The sequence below is a fragment of the Choloepus didactylus genome, chromosome 1 (genome assembly GCF_015220235.1).
Source record: "Choloepus didactylus isolate mChoDid1 chromosome 1, mChoDid1.pri, whole genome shotgun sequence".
Lineage (NCBI taxonomy): Eukaryota > Metazoa > Chordata > Mammalia > Pilosa > Megalonychidae > Choloepus > Choloepus didactylus.
This window is the reverse complement of record NC_051307.1, coordinates 201,056,335-201,073,247: the sequence shown is the minus strand read 5'-3', so window position 1 is coordinate 201,073,247 and position 16,913 is coordinate 201,056,335. Positions and strand designations below refer to the sequence as shown.

At 42.6% G+C, this 16,913-nt stretch overlaps 1 protein-coding gene across 9 annotated transcripts; it reads right to left on the bottom strand.

Annotated features, from left to right (window-relative positions):
• Positions 1 to 6,419: 6,419 nt before the first annotated feature.
• On the bottom strand, positions 6,420 to 12,709 carry NME6 (NME/NM23 nucleoside diphosphate kinase 6). Of its 9 annotated transcripts, none has more exons than XM_037850016.1 (6): positions 11,780 to 12,090; positions 10,199 to 10,291; positions 8,497 to 8,599; positions 7,909 to 7,948; positions 7,359 to 7,519; positions 6,420 to 7,089 (listed from the first exon to the last, which is right to left on the bottom strand). In XM_037850016.1, exons 1-6 carry the CDS (start codon positions 11,825 to 11,827, stop codon positions 6,923 to 6,925), a joined length of 612 nt encoding a protein of 203 aa, XP_037705944.1. In that variant the 5' UTR covers positions 11,828 to 12,090; the 3' UTR covers positions 6,420 to 6,922. The 9 variants fall into 9 exon arrangements, with proteins under 9 accessions (XP_037705944.1, XP_037705962.1, XP_037705967.1 ...); XM_037850034.1 differs by lacking the exon at positions 11,780 to 12,090 and adding an exon at positions 12,663 to 12,682 and having other exon boundaries at positions 6,923 to 7,089; XM_037850039.1 differs by lacking the exon at positions 11,780 to 12,090 and adding an exon at positions 12,617 to 12,643 and having other exon boundaries at positions 6,923 to 7,089.
• Positions 12,710 to 16,913: the final 4,204 nt, after the last annotated feature.

Here is a 16,913-nt window from a genome sequence, read left to right as displayed (position 1 = left end):
TTTTGTGAGAAAGAAGAAACACACTCACACTTATTTTTTTTCAAAATATTTTCTTTTAATTAAATTCAGTTTTATTGAAATATATTCACATACCATAGAGTCATCCATGGTGTACAATCCACTGTTCACAGTACTATCATATAGTTATGCATTCATCACCACAATATATTTCTGAACATTTTCCTTACATCAGAAAGAATTAGAATAAGAATAAAAAAAAAAGTAAAAGAACATCCAAATCATCCCCCCTCCCATCCTATTTTTCATTTAGTTTTTCTCCCCATTTTCTACTGATTCATCCATATACTAGATAAAGGGAGTGTGATCCACAAGGTTTCCACAGTCACACTGTAACCCCTTGGAATCTGCATTGTTATACAGCCATCTACAGGAGTCCAGACTACTGGGTTGGAGTTTGATAGTTTCAGGTATTTACTTCTAGCTATTCCAATACATTAAAACCTAAGAGTTGTTATCTATATAGTGCATAAGAATGTCCACCATAGTGACCTCTCGACTCCATTTGAAATCTCTCAGCCACTGAAACTTTATTTCGTTTCATTTTGCATCCCCCTTTTGGTCAAGAAGATATTCTCAATGCCACGATGCCAGGTCCAGATTCATCCCCGGGAGTCATACCCTGTGTTGCCAGGGAGATTTACACGCCGGGAGTTGGGTCCCACATAGCGGGGAGGGCAGTGAGTTCACCTGCCGAGGTGGCTCAGTTAGAAGGAGTGGGCCACATCAGAGCAACAAAGAAGTACTCAGGGAGAGACTCTTAGACACAATATGTGCAAGTTTAGCCTCTCCTTTGCAGTAACAAGCTTCCTAAGGGCAAGTCCCATGATAGAGGGCTCAGCACATCAAACCACAAGTCCTAATGTTTGTGACAACATCAGCATCAGTCCAGGTGAGGAAGTTCAACACCTCTGCACTTTCCCCCAGCTCCTCAGGGAGGCCCTGTAAATATATTTTTATTCCCTGCACAGATTACTTTGGGATGACATACTTATTTTTGCAAAAAGAAGCACAAGAAGAATTAACCAGAATAAAATTGATTTTCTGCAGGGAGTGAGTGTTACAGGATGCAAATGAAAGGGAAGGGAATGGGACTTCTTTTTTTATAGTTCAGAGTTTTGAACCATGTTAGTGTTTTATATATTCAAAATAAATGAACTTAAATAAACAAAGAGGGGAAAACTAAATTTGAAAGTAGATATAAATTAAACTAATTGAATATCAAATTGAAAACCACAATCAGAAGGAAAAAAATAATCTAAATGGGTTTTGAAAATAGTACTCTGACCATTCACCCTCTGTGGATCTAATGTAGGGACAAAAAGAACTGCAAAGAAATCTTAAACTTTTCATAGGAGGTTTGTTGTTGGTAGTGTTATGGGCATAGAAATTATTTTTTTTTTTATGCTAACACTTTATTTATGTACCACAAAATGCACAAATCTTAAGTGCACCACTGAATGACTTTTGACAAATGCATTCATACACCCATGCAGCCATCACCCAGATCAAGAGAAGGGACATTTCCATCATCTAAAAATGTTCCCCTGTGTCCCTTTCCAGTCAGTTTCCCCCCACTCTACATGAAGGGAGTCATTATTCAGATTTGTATCACCATGGATACAATGTGTCTCTTTTATACATAATGAATCTGGCTTCTTTTGCTCAGGGTATTTTTGAGAATTGGCCAAGTAGTTCATTCTTTTCTATTACTAACTAGAATTCCTTTATATGAACATAGAAATTTATCCAATTCTGCTATTGATGGACATCTGAGTTTCCGGTTTTGGCTTATTATTAGTAAAGCTGCCACAGATATTCTTGTAGAAGTCTTTTGGTGGACATACACACTCTTTTCTGTTGGATACATACTTAGGAGTGGAATTGCTGGATCAGATGTTTAGCTTTTGTGGATATTACCAATTTATACCCCTATAGCAAAGTCTGAAAGTTCCAGTTGCCCACATTTTCAGTGACACTTAGTATTGTTAGTCTTTGTAATTTTTGCCATGCTGGTGGATGTGTAGTGCTATGCCAATTGGTTTTAATTTGCATCTGTATGATGACTATTGGGCTGTTTTGTCCATTTCACCTAACTTTTCAAACTATGGGCATTAAATCTTACATAATAATCTTCTTGTGACTCTTAATGTCTTTGGGATCAGAAATGATATTCCCCCGTTTCCTTCCTGGTCAGAGTTATTGGGCCTTATCTCTTTTATTCTTAGTCTTACCAGGGAAACGGAGTGTTTATAGATTGTGTATAAATTGTTTTCAAGGTCTCCTGTTTTCCTGACTTCCTGTCACTCTTCCTGCTTGCCTCCCTCCTTCCCTTGCAGTTAATTCATCTGAAAAGCCATTAGCTTGGTCCAAGCAAGGTAGAGGTTTGCAGCCCAGGATGGGGTGTCAGAACTTGAGCAAGGTGAGAAGGCTGCCCCTGTGGAAGCAGTGGCAGAAGTGGTGGCCCACCACAGCAAGGTGCCTGCTTGCGGGCTGCAGTGGTGACCTAATGTGAGATCCTGGGTGGACTGAGGGCACCTGTGCAGGGGAGCCACAGTAGCAGCCCAGCACGGCTGTTGGAGCCTGAGAGGGGTGATAGCTAGGCTTGGGTTGTCAGAATGCCCTGAATCTGGGGGTTGAGGAATAGCTGTGGCAGATGGGTTTGCGATGTTAGAGCCTGAGCAAGGTGAGGGCATCCATGTGTCCCAGCCATGTGGCACTGAAGCCCAGGGAGGGTAAAGGAGGAATCCACACGTGAGAAGAGGCAATGGTAGTTAGATGCAGGTTGTCAAAGCCTGAGGAGGGTGAGGAAGGTGAGGAGGGCATCCATGAAGGGAGCAGTGACAACTTGACCCAGGGTGTCAGAGCCTGAACAGGATGAGGGGGGTTTGTATGCAGGGGCAGCAGTGATCTGGAGTGGGGTGTCAAAACGTGAACAGGTGAGGAGGGCACCCACATTGGAAGGGGGCAATGATGGGATTGATTGGTTACATAGAGGGGATTTGATCAAATAAATAAATACATTGAGGATAATGGGAGCCAGATTTCTGTTAGAGAAGAATTATAAATATGGATGGGGGAAAAGTAGAATAAACCCTGTGGAGCTGGAGGTGAACTTATGTTTTCCAATGTACAGAAATAGATGTAAATATATGTATATTTGTATCTATGTACATACATGTATTCCCTAGCTCTGTCCACTGAGAGGACCTGGGAGTAGTGGCATCCCAATAGCAATGAGCATCCCAGCACCCAGATCTTGGCTTCTAAAGTGATACATAGTTCTTTGGAGAAATGGCTGATTCTAGAACTGGGACAGGGAAATAAATACAAGATGATCCTAGAACATCTTGTACTAGAAAGTAATGAAGTAATAAAAAAAATGATGGAGACATAGCTAAAGGACCCAGGAGTTAGATTAAAGGAGCTCCCAGGGACCAAGTTGGGCACATTTTTGTTGAGAGGCAATTCTCTGTGTATCTCTCACCTCTCAAGTCTCTGCATATCTTGTGAGCACAAGCATTGGCAACTTTTGTTCCAAACTATCTTTTTAAAGATTTTGTCCAGCAGATGGCCCTAAAAGAGATAATATATCCCTCCAGATCAGATGGCAGATTTGTTTGCTGACTAATTTAATAAAGATAATGTCTCCTTCCAGGCTGAAAGTTGGGTAGGTTTGCTTGAAGTCCTATTATTAAAATTGGCTTACTTGATGAACACTACAAATATAAATAAGTTCTTCCATGAACTACTACAAATGTACAACACTGTACAGAGTTAATAATAGAGTGGTATATGGGGAAAAATTACCTATTGCAAGGTACAGACTGTAGTTAACAGTACTACCTTAATATTCTTTCATCAGCAGTAACAGGTATACACCAGTTCTAGGAGTCAATAGTAGGGGGAGATAAGGGATATGGGGTGTTTGGGGTATTTTTTCTGTGTGTCTATCTAATATTTTCTTATTGGAGCAATGGAAATGTTTAAAAATTGAGTGTGATGACAATTGCACAACTGAGGATTATAGTGTGAGACAGTGTATACTTTTGAGTTTTTCTCGATGAAATCTGCAGATTCAAAAAATAAATAATAAATCAACTTCTTAAAAAAAAAAAAAGCTGGTTTACTAACATTGTTTGCTTTGATGCAAACCCACTGCATTTACCTGGGCCTGCCTCTATGTTTCCCCTGTAGGAATGGGGGGGGGCAAGAGGAATCAGTGTAAACATGCTGCCTGCTATGCCATGAGTAATCATCTCTGACCTAAGAATCTTGGGTCTTCTGTCAGTGTCCATGAAACTGTCTCCTTAACTCAGTGAGGTTGCTGAAAGTTCTACTCAGCTTTTCAACCTCTCAGCTACCTCTCAGCAGATACCTTTGGGGAAAGATAGCCCCCAATTCCAGGGTTCACTTCTCTGAGTTTCCTTCTTGTCCTGGATCTGGATCCTGTAATTCTTCACTACCTTGTTAGCCACCCGATGCTATAAAATAAACATTATTTCTATTTTCTCTATTCTCTGTGAAGGTTGGCCCAAATTTCTGGTCCACCATTATTGAAAGTGAAAGGGGATCTACCTGGAGGATAAAGAGAATTTTTTTACTCTGAGATTTCAGGGCTACCAAAAAGAGAGAAATATACATGCACTGAGATAGAATAGTCAGGAGCTCAATTCTCCATTAGCTAGGAAGCATCACAGACTTCTTGGGCCACACCCAGACCAAACTGACCCATGTAGATCTGAAAATGAACAGGCCTTCTGTCTCTCCACATCCCACCTATTAACACCGTTTGACCTCGAGGCTTAGTTCCAGAGCTACATCTTCTGTAACATCTTCCCACCCGTATCCCCCCATCTATCACGCTCCTCACTCAGCCAAATAAAGATTTCTCTCCTCTGTTCTCTCACAGACATTATACCTCTATTAAGGCGTTTATTCATCCTCACCAAGTATTATACTTGACTGACTACCCATCTTAATAACTAGCAACTTGATGACCAAATCATGTCTTCATTATCTTTGTATTTTTCAGAATTTACTAAAACAAACATTTGGACAAGCCAAAAAAGGAGATTAAGCAAGAAGCAAGAGAAGCAAGAAGAAAACTAAGATGTGTGGGTCAGGAAAGTCAAGAATGTTTCTGGGGGATGAAGAAGTGTTGAATGCTGTTGAGGAATCCAGACTGAAGAAGCCTCAAAAGTGCCCTCTAAATGGGGTGCCATGGAGCTAACTGTGACCTTGGCAGGAGCAGCTTCTCTAGAGTGGTAGGTGTGTAAGCCAGACAGACTGGAGTGGGCTGGTGAGAAAATGGGGATTAAGCCTGCGAGTATAGGCAACTGACATGGGCTTGGCTGTGTAGATAAGGGGAATATGAGGTTAAAACGATTCTGAAAGATGAGAGATACCAAAATGTGGCTGAATTCAAAGGGAGAAGGACTCCGTGGAGAAAAGTAAAAGATGCAATAGAGACTAGATAACTAAAAGAGCAAGGTCTCAGAGAAGAAGAGATGAGATCTAGAGCACATGTGGAAAGACTGGCTTGGATGGGAAGCAGGACCCTTCCTATGTTGTAATGGGAAGGAAGAGGAAGAAAATGGGTGCATTTGCAGATACATGCATAGATTTAGATGTGGGAAGAGTCTGTAAGAATCAAAGACATTTCACACTAAACCAAGAGATAGTACAACAGCAGACATCAGCCCATGATCTTTAGCTGATCAGCCTCCATATAAAGTGACTTCCCATAACAACATTTTTTCAAGGCTCCTCATAACTCCCATTGTGCTACACTGTCATAGTAATGAAATCCAATAATTGGTACCTACTGGTATCCATGCCCTTGTACAGTTCCCTCCCACATGGACTCTGGGTTTGGCCATGTGACTTGCTTTGGCCGGTGACATATCAGCAAACATGACACAAGCAGAAACTTGATAAGCTTATGAATTGGGGGCTGCCCTATTGGAGCCCTGAAATAACTTGCAGTGAAGCAGCTCAGGATGAAAGATCATGTAGACCCACCAGGTGAACGCAGCCACTTGGGAGTCCAGATGAAATCAGCAGAACTACCCAGAGCAGAAGAATCATCCAGCCGACTCACAGAACAAATCCTTGTTGTTTTAAGCCACTAAATTTTGAGATGGATTTGTTATGCAGCAATAGGTTAACTATTATATGCTACATGGGAGACATGGCTACCTTTAATGTCTTTATGCAAATCAGAAAAAAATGAATCAAAAAACATGCCCTCACTGGGTAGACACACCTTGTTCAAATTAAAGGTGCCCTGTCCTCCAGGACATGGCCCTGTGCCAAAGTGCACAGCACGGATCTGAGCCTGCACTTAGCTCCTTCCCTAGCTATCTTTATGCATTATTGTAAACTGCACATTTGTGTTTGTATGTGTGCACACATGCCTACATGGAGATTCCTACACAATAGCACAGACCAGAAACCTGGCTTTAGGTAGGTTTCATTATTCCAAGTAAGGATAGAGAGAAAGCTTTGAGTGCTCCCAGCTTTGAGGATTCAGTAGAACACTGACTTTTATTGAGAAATATAGGCCAAATGCTGCTTATATAGTCACCACACTTTCAGGGGATTTACATCCCTGGCAAGTCATTTAGGCAAGCTCCTTCTTGAAGAAGGATGGACAGTTCCCAACAAGAGTCTAAAAGCTGTAGTTGTCCATGATGCTTCTGAACCAGCCATGAACATTCCAGAGAAAAGGTAGAGAACTAGATTCTGGAGGCAGCGGCAGTGATGAGCTAGGCCTGCAGGGAGGTAGCAGAGATGGCACCATGAGCCCAGGCTTCCCTGGTCCTAGGAAGATGTTTTAGACCAGAGGTCTGAGAGAGAAGGTGTGCAATATCACCAGTCTTCACAGACCGACAGGCCTGCATCAGGCTGGTCCTGCGCCTTCTGTTCTGGCTGCACAGTGGATACCTCCCTTTGGACTGTAGCACACAGGGCCACTGCGCAACTGGGGCTCCTCCTCCTCATACCAGCGCTGCTCACTGAAGTCAGGGAAGAAGGCTGCAATCTCTCTACTGGCTGAAACCACAGAGTCTGTAAGAAGAGGTAAGACTGAGAAGGTGTTTTCACACTGAGTGCAGGGTGGAGGCACGAGTTTTGTCATATTCAGGTTCAGACAGCTTTGCTAAGATAAGCCTCTACTTCTGCCTGTCCTGGGAACTATAAAGAAAGGCCATAGGCCATACCTGCTGAGATGAACAAAAAGGGCCAGAAACACAAGTGGGAATAAAGCTTACTGGGGAACTAGGCTCTCAGCCCCACCACAGAGCCCACCCACTAACTCCCAACTGAGGCAGGCTCACCTGAGCCATGGGTGGTGTTGCGGGTATCGGTGAGGCCAAAACTCCCACGAATTGAATCTGGGGCCATATGGCGTGCTCGAAACACTCTGGTGGGCCCCATCAGTGTCCTCCAGAGCTGGATAGCATCCTTGTGGGCAAGGATGTAGGCTCGGATTGGCCCGCTGTGAATGAGAGGGGCACATGTCAGGAAACTGGCCATCTGGTCTAGGAGGGCATGTTGTGAGCAGGGCATGAATAAAGGCACATCATACATCCTGAGAGTTCCCTCGCCTTTCCAGATGAGTGCCAATGTATAAGAAAGATCACAGAGATCAACATAGCTGCTAGGCTGCACTGAACAATACTCTTCCACAGCGACTGGACCAGTAACCACCATGAGAAGGTGGCCACTAGGTCATCGTCAGCTCAGAGTCCCAAGCCCATGTATCTTCAGACATGACATTGAGTACAAGTATAAAGAGCAGGGGATGAAGTTAATAATTCTATTTGGGGGGCCAGCAAAGAGGTATGTCTCAGTGGATAAAGATGATGGGACCAAAATTAGAAGTACCTGGCCATGAACTCCACCAGCCGCTGATAGAAAAATCGCCCTGCAAAGAGAGTACCTTCATCAAGACACTGGTGCCCAAGAGAACTTTTATACTTCTACCTCCTTACCTAGAATAATGAAAACTATTACTGAGAAAAGAACAAGGACCTTGGAGTTTTCCACACCTGGGTCAGAATCCAGGCTCTGCCACTTATAACCTGTGCAGTTTGGGTAAGTCATTATATCTGTGCACTGAGAATATAGTAATACCTACCTCATAGGATTGTTGGGAGACTTAAAATAATGAGCATTATCTTATCTGACAAAGAGCAAACACTCACTAAATGTTAACTACTGATACTAATATGAGGACAGGAAATTAAATTTTGGGGGGCAGTATTAGATAGAACTCTGGTAGAAAATATGTTTTCAAAACAACTAATAATCATGAAAAGTCTGGGTATAAACTAAAATTTTAGAAGACTGGCTGAAATCTTACATAGTTTGCAGGTCAGAGAGAACCTGCCCTGTGTGTTCCAGGTAAAAAAGTCTGTCTTGCTCAATTCTCAGTAAAGAGAAACCTTCCATTCAGAGGACTGCTGGTCCTACCTTCATGTTCTTGGTAAAACTTCTGGCAGTCTTCCTTTCTCCACAGTAGTTCTCTCATTCGTACAATAAGGAACTTGTTGCTCAGAATCTTCTGATGAACAGCCTGTATAAACATCACCCCAAAGATAAATGTCAGTCAAAGGGACCATTTGAGTGAACAGGAGACCCAGCCTAACAAAAAGAACTCTGGGAACTCCTTGGAGCCCAGGACTTGAGGATCTGCCCCAATGGTGAGGCAGAAGAGAAAGAAGATTGGGTGAGGTGAAGACCTCCAGTCGTGCAGCCAGTGTGTGAGCCTGAAGTAGAAGGGGACAGAAGTGCTGTTTCTGCCCCTCCATTCCTGCAGCCCCCTAAGCTCAAGTCCACAGGACCCACTATAAAAGCCTCTTTTCGAGTCAACTTGAGTTGTCCTGCCTCATGTTTCTCCCACTCTATCCATACCATCAGACTTGATAAATTTAAAACATCATAATTTACGTGTCACACTCTGGTCAGAAGCTTTTTGGGTGCTCCTTTTATTCATGGAATAAAGTGCAGTCACTTTAGCACAGTGTTGAAGGCTACATTTTCCTTCTCCTCCACCATTTCTAGTTCTCTGGTCCCACCATCCCAGCTGCCTGTGGCTCTCAGACCCTCCACACACATTCCTGTCTCAGCATCTCCCTTCTGTGGAACACCCATCCTCCTCCTGTGTGCTATCCAAAGTTCACCCCTCCTTTGAGGGTCAGCTGAGTCACACCACTTCCAGGCCACCACTCCTGAATGCTTTGGTCTTCCTCTGCACAGCAGCAGCCTTACTTCTCTGTGTTGCTCAGTTAGCACTTATCAAGCTATGGTATGCAGAATCCTAAAATGACCACCCACTATTCCCTGCCTAATCTCCAGGGCTGTGAATAGGATGTGATATCATGTTCTTGATTATGTGATGTTACACAGCAAAAGGGGTTTTGCAGATGTAATTAAGGTTATTATTGATTTTGAGTTAATCAAAAGAGAAATTATCCAGGTGGGCCTAATCAATCACGAGTCCTTTAAAAGCAGAGAGTTCTCTCTATTTAGGGTAGAAGAGGAAGGCAGGGAGATTCAAAGCACAAGAGGGATTCAGTGTGCTATTGCTGCCTTGAAGATGGAGGGGGATATGTGGAGAAATATAGGTGGTCTCTAAAAACTCAGAGTGGCCTCCACATACTAGTCGGCAAGCCAATGGGGACCTCAGTTCCACAACTGCCAGGGACTTAATTCTGCCAACAACCTGAATCAGCTGAGAAGTGGATTTCTCCCTAGAGACTCTAGATAAGGGCCCAGCCAGCCAGCAGCTCGATTTGGATCTTGTGAGACCTTAAGGAGAGAATCCAGCTGAGCCTACTGGACCTCTAAACTATAGAAATGTGAAATGATAAATGGGTGTTTTAAGCTGTTAAGTTTGTGGCAATTTGTTATGTAGCAATAAAAAACTAATTCATACACAGAGTTTTGAGATTTGGTCTTTTTTAACATTGTATTGGAACATTTCTCATTTTATGTTTGTCCCAATTCTCCAATAGATTTTAAATCTCCTTAGGCTCAGGTTCCATGGTTCCTAGCTTTACCTCCACAGCATCTAGCATAGGACTATGCACTCGGTTGCTATGAGTGGCCCTATGGCACCTAAAATGCTAGCAATCCCCAGGGCATATGGTAGAGGGTTAGGATTCTTTCTTACCTCCAGAATCAGTGGGTGAGCGACTGCATCCGGTTTAATCAGAGCTAGAGTAAGCTGGAGAGCCTGAGGGCTTCTCAAGATTGAGGCCATCTCCTGCCATTGAGAGCTGGATTAGGGACCTGCCAGTGCTGTACTCCCAACCCTCCCTACTCTGGGGTCGTGCAGCCTTGCAAACCAGTCTTCTCACTCCTGACACTCATAAAGTTCTTGACACTTACACAGGAAGGCTGTACATATAGTTTTATTTAATTGCCCATTTGGTCTCATAGGATTTAGAGAAGGGGGTGATAAAGGGGACATTCAGGTCTCCCTATGGAGCACATAATCTAGTTTGTTTAACTATAAGCCAAAGAGGGAATTACCCATTTGAGAGAAAAATCAGTTTAAACAATATTTGTTTCCACCAATACTCCTTACCCTTCCTTTCTTTTATGTTTATGGAGGATTTACAATTTACACTCCCCAACCGGCTATTCACAGGGTACAAGGATTGATTCCGTTCTTAAGTCCCCCTATCCCATCAATTTTACAATCGGAAGTTTGATGGGTAGGAATTGGGATGTTGCCAGGATACCAAAGCCTGCTGGATACATACTATTTCTTACCTAATATTACAGATAGATCAGGATCTCCCCTGCCCAAATCAAACCCTTTTAATACTCAGCCATCTGCAACAACAAAGTTTAAAGACATGGGATTTCAAGGTGAGGGACTGGTCTTAACCATTTTATGTATGAGGTAGCTAGGAGAGTGTTTGGCACAAAGGCGCTCAATCAATTTTGTTTACTAAATGAACCTATATAATTTTGTTCTATCCATCTTTGTATTCCTAGTATCTATCATGGTGTAAGAACTCAATAAATAATTGTGGAAATAAAATAACAGAAAAGTATTCTATAAACAGGACTTTGAGATATCTTCCAGTTGTGGGATTCTACTTACATGTAAGAAATTGATCACTTCTGTAGGGGTAAGGATTAGTCTCGAAAGATTATCTGGTGGATCCCCTAAATCTACCATGAAGATTCATGGTAGATTTAGGGAGAAGGCTTCCATGAACATGTGCAGGGACAGAGTCTGGACAACACTCTCATTTCTCTTAGCCTGAAGGTACCTGGCAATCCTGTTCAAGATGATGCCAGGGTCTGGCCCACATGAGGAAGCTATGCAAGGTCTCTTCTACTCATATTCTTTCCACGGCTTTCAGCTTGGTCCTCCATTCGAACCACAAAGCCAAGCCCAATTTAACCAGTACAAAATCAGCCAACCCACTCTTCCTAACATCCCAGGGGGTGAGTAAGCCAGGAGGAAGTATAATCCTTGCCAGATATCTAGGGACCCAACTTTGACACCTCCTGTCCCTCACCCTCCACACCAACACTATCACTAAGTCCTGGCAATTTAACTTTCCCTCTCAATTGCTACCACCCCAGTCTAAGACATGGTTGGCCTGTCCCTCTTTACACTCTGCTCTCCACACAATAGCCAGAGACTATTATGTAAATATAGTAATTTCCCTCCTTAACCCTTGGAAGTGTACTCTGTTCTCAGGACAAAACCCAAATCCTTATTATGGCCTACCAGGGTTTTCATGATCTGGTCCCTGAGAATCTGCCTCTCCATCATCATCTGGAAACATGCACTCCTTAGCCTTCTTTTGCTCCAGCCTCATGGGCCTTTCAGTCCCCAAAGACTTTCTGGCCTGACAGCCTCTGTGTGGGGAGTTTTTGCAGTCCAGAATGTGCTTCCCTTGGTTACCTCCCACTCATACACCAGATCTAAGTTCACTTCCCCTGTTATATCTCCTCACAGCTCCTTGCATTTTTCTTCAGTTTCTAATTTTATAGCTACAGTTACTTGATTTATATGTCCCTCTCCACTAGAGGGTCGGCTCCATGAAAGTAGGGGTCTGTTTTGCTCACCATCTTATCCTCAGCATATATGCGGAGTGCCTAGGACACAGCTGGCTCTCAACAGTATTTGTTGAATGATTCAACGAATTAAACTGAACCAGCCCTTCCAAGGCCAGGCTGCTAGGGACTCTCCACGGGAGGATACGCGGTCTGTGGAGAAAGGACATGGTTCCTTTCCTAATGCCCACTAAATTATGGCTGCCCTTGCTGTTACGGCTGAGTCGAAAAACCTGCTGAACTTAAAGCGTCACTCCATCACACAATTATAAACTTTAGAAGTTGCCTGGTCATTTGCTCCCCACACCTGAGGCGCCCACCCGTTCGCATCCCCGAGGCCGGCAGCCAAGCCCTGTCCTCCCACCCGAGACTCGGACCCGCCACCCCGTCAATTCCACTTCCGCCTCCAGAACGCCCAGGCTTACGGCTTCAGTTCCTAACCCGGCCCCCACCCCTTCCCTAGGTTAGCCGCGCGACCGCGTCCCTCATCCCCGCGTCCCAAGCCCACCCCGGACTCCAGGTTATTGAGAGCCCCGACACAACCATAGACTGACTTCGGATTCACTTGGTCTTCTCGCTGCGGCGCCTGCGCGGCTCAAGTGGGGCCCTTCAGGCCTTCAGGCACTCGGCCGGTCAGCCCACCTTGGGGTCCTCGCACGGTTGCCTAGCAGCTGCGAGGCCGCGCACTCTGGAAGCTGAACCGGGAGATAAGGAAATCCCGGTAGGAGGCTAGGCTGGCTGCCGTGTCCGGATCGAGGCGGGGACAGCCTGCAACCTACAGGGGAAGGGCCGACTTGCCGGTGGTCCTTGTCTCTCTCTAGCACTCGCACGGGACCATATGAGAGGATGAATCCGTACTGAGCGGTTGGGCTCAGCTTGTGGGAATCCTAGGGTGACTTGGGCGCCTGGAGGCGGGAGGAGGGCCAGGCTGTGGGACTGGCGCGGCTGTGGGAGGCTGGACGGACAGAGGAAGGGATGGGCAGTCAATTAAATGTTGGCAAATCTTTTCATACAAATGCTTAATTCGTTTGGTTATTTAGTCACCTTAGTAATACAATATATTTATACTCGGGGAGTGGAATAAACATCGGACAAAAAAATGCAACTCTATAATAAACTCATTATTAATAACTTTTATGCCCTCTTAGCAGTAAGAACTATTATTCTTGAACTTCAAGCATTTTATTTTATTTTTGGGCACAGCTTCTATCATGTGATGATTTGGAGACTAACTGGACACAATAAAATTATGTTTTTAACGTTAATCCATCGCTGTGTGTGTGTGTGTGGACCTATTTTAAGTAGAATCTTTTGGTGAGTAGGATCTTAAGATGTGACCCACCTCATTCAGGGTGGGTCTTGATCCTCTTACTGTAGTCCTTTATAAGAGAGTGAAGTTAAGCAGAAGTTGAGAGAGAAAGCCACAGAAACAGGAAACCCCTGAAGCGAGAAACTGAAAGCAACGAAATTTGGCAGAGAAGGGAGATAACCAGCAGATGGTGCTATGTTCCTTGCCATGAGACAGAAGAGCCCAGGATTTCAGGCATTCTGTCTTCAGGAAGAAGGAATCATTTTGATGATGCCTTAATTTGGACATTTTCCTGGCTTTAGAACTGTAAGATTTAAAATAATTCTCCATTTTAAAAGCCAACCCATTTGTGGTATATTGAATTTTGGCAGCTTTAACAGACTGGAACACATAGTATTACGGGAATCAAAGAATACAAACAACAAAAATCTTTTCTTAAGGACCATTTCCATTCCTTATTTGAAATATAATCAAAGCAATGAAACTACACAATTTCCACATAAAAATACACATTAGTAAAATAACTCCTCCAAGTAGTGTTGCACACAAGCTACATTTCTATCCTAACTATTGTAATCATTATGAGCAGGGATTTTCCAGAATGCAGCAGCAGCACTAGATTGAGCTGTTACTACATAGCAGGAAAAAAAAAAAATCAGCTGCAAACACATGAACTGGGGTCATAGCTGCAAGTTTTAAAGAGTCTTTAAACAAACCAGATTTGTTAGGAGGTAAGTAGAAAAACCAGTGTTTGAGTTGCATTATCAGATATGCAGAGTTGAAACATTCTTGGTAAAAGAATATGGAAGAAGGATCTATGCTGTACATTCAGCAAAACACTTTTATGTACAGAAGCCTAAATATCTTAGGAAATTTAGATTACTGATGACAATCACTAAATCAATTTTGGTTTCTTACAAGTATTAAAAACCTGTCCTTGGTCTCAGATGCATTCCAGCTAGATAAAGTATTCAGGAACCCCATAGAATAAAAAACACGAATTACATTTGTGCACCCTTATCTCCTATTCTTAGGTTTAATATTGTCTTATTAGTTAGTACATATTCTGGCCTCAGCATTTTTGATACCAGAGTTTTCATACTTAGGAAATTACAGTTGAGTAGGATTAGAAAAAAAAATTGTTTTTGAAGCTGTGTGAAGGTTTATTCTCCCTTTTATTACTTTTCATCATTGAAAATTTCTCTGGAGACCAAAAGAAAAAAAGCTTCACAAGGTACATGAGGATGGATCTCTTTTCAAGTTGCATAAGATTTAAATGTGGCTAGTGAGGTTTAACCTCAGTCCTTGATTTCATCTTATTATAGCTGATAACTTTAAAAAGTAAAATAGGAAGGGTGATAAGTTTAAAAAGTAAAATAGGAAGTAAAACACAAAAATATCTGAACACACCATAAAATACATCCTTAACACAAAGTAAGGGCATAATATACTCTGCAGCATAATTTTTACTATATTTCTTAGCTCTAGCTCTTTGACTCAGAAATTGGAGACTGTCTTTTCATTAAGTTGTGATTCCCTCCTCTTTCTCCAGATTAGGGAGTTTAAAAAAGCTTAATTTATACAAGTTATTATCAAATTAAATTTTCATTTACACATAATTTAGGTGTTTATAATGTTCCCAATATTGTAGCTTATATTGTATATGGTTTTTGAAAATAAAATGACTATTCTAACATAATCTTTTGTTATGTAAAAATATTCTACATACATGCATACCATCAAAATAATCTTTTTTGTTGAGAAATTTCCTAGCACATTAACTAAACAAATTGTCAGCAACTATATCAGTTCTAAGATAATGGGGTACCACTTAGTTTTCAATTTCTGCAACTACTAATCTTATAAATTTAAAATTGTTATAAAAACCCAGGTTCTAAAAACTGCATTTTGGAAATGCTTTTTTGTTGATATGTTTATGGTGGCAACACAAGATCATGAAAAGAATGTATGTGATATAAAAATTAGTATAAAATGAGCCACATGATACGTAAATGTGAAAAGCATCTTCTCATTTTGACTTCAAATGCAGATTTCTGTCCCCTTTAAATTGTATCAAATCTCAGGAGAACATCTAGGTAACTGGAATAAACAGACAGATTCCGTACATTCAACAGACTAGTCAAAACGAAGGCTTAATCATAACCCACAATGAGTGTAGGGCAAATGTAGGAAAGACAGTAATGCATTTTTTCCCTTCTTTTTTAAACAGTATATGTTGTGGGTCTTTTACCCACAAGCTCCATTTTCTAATACCCAAACAAAATGGGTTTGGCATGTCACTTAAAATAATTCAGCATGATCAGTTTTTAAAGAAACACACATACGTTAAAAACAAACCAGTCTGCCCTAACAGTTTGCACTCATGCTAATGAGATTTTTTTTTTTAATTTTAATGTATTTTATTTAAACCAATACATTCAAAATATTATCAATTCAATATATAACCAATCTTTTTGAAAATACCAAAGAGATATTCTACATCTTTATTTCATACCAATTCTTCATCATTTGGTGCATATTTTGCACTTGGACACATTTCACTTTGAACAAGCCCCATTTCAAGAACCCAGTAGCCTGGTGTGGAAGCTTGTGGCCGCCATATTGGATGGCGAGGGTCTAGACCATCCAGCCCACACCTGCCAGGTCCAGAGGTTAAGAAAGGGCTGGAAAGCTTGAGAGCCAGAAACTGAAACTGATTTCCTCTCTTGCCCCAATTTTCAGCTCCCAACCCCGTCAGAAGCTTAATTGTGGAGGCTCGGAGCAGCAGCTCCATCACCCTGAGCTGGGCAGCCCCCGAGAGCCCAGGCCTTCGGAACTATACCTACTGGGTCCAGTGCATTGGAGGAGGTGACAAAAATGAGACCCGAAACACAACAGACACCAGGATCACAGTGGATGGACTTGAACCTGCATCTATGTATAACTTTTATGTGTGGGCAGAGAAGGATGGAGTGAAGGGCTCCCAGGAGACTCTCAATGCCTCCACAGGTAGGAAACAACTAGTATTGCCCTTCTTCCTTCCTTCCCTCCTTCCATCAATCATTCCTTCTCTCTCTTTCTTTCATTTTTTCCCTTCCTTCCTTCCTTCTTTCCTTCTGTCCTTCTTTCCTTGTATCTTTCTTCTAAGGAATATGGTGGGCAATGGTTGAGAACTGGCAGGAGAACCTGACATGTTCTCTAGTCCAATGCCTCCTTGGGGAAAATTGAGCCAGGCCCTTGCTGAGCTCACAGGAGATAATTGGCCACTTTCTGGGGCTGTTGGCTCAGGAGATGGAGAAAAAAAATGTCCATGGGGCCTCCAGCTTCTGAAGCGGATCAGGCAGCATCTGTGTTTCCCTAGAATCTAGACCATAATACTAGGGAATGTCTCTCATTAGCAACCTGGGCTGTATCGGGGCCAGGGTGTGGTGCCTGAGCTCTGGGGGTGAGGTGTGGTGGTGGGCACTGTGGGAAGTGGACACTGACTCTGCCTCTC

Coding starts and splice junctions, on each gene's coding strand:
- NME6 (XM_037850016.1), bottom strand. CDS start 11,827: ATGATGATGGAGAGGCAGATTCTCAGGGACCAGATCATGAAAACCCTG. Junction 10,292..11,779: donor ACCAGATCATGAAAACCCTG/GTAGGCCATAAT, acceptor TCTCAATGGCAG/GAGATGGCCTCAATCTTGAG. Junction 7,520..7,908: donor CTGGTGGAGTTCATGGCCAG/GTACTTCTAATT, acceptor TCTCATTCACAG/CGGGCCAATCCGAGCCTACA.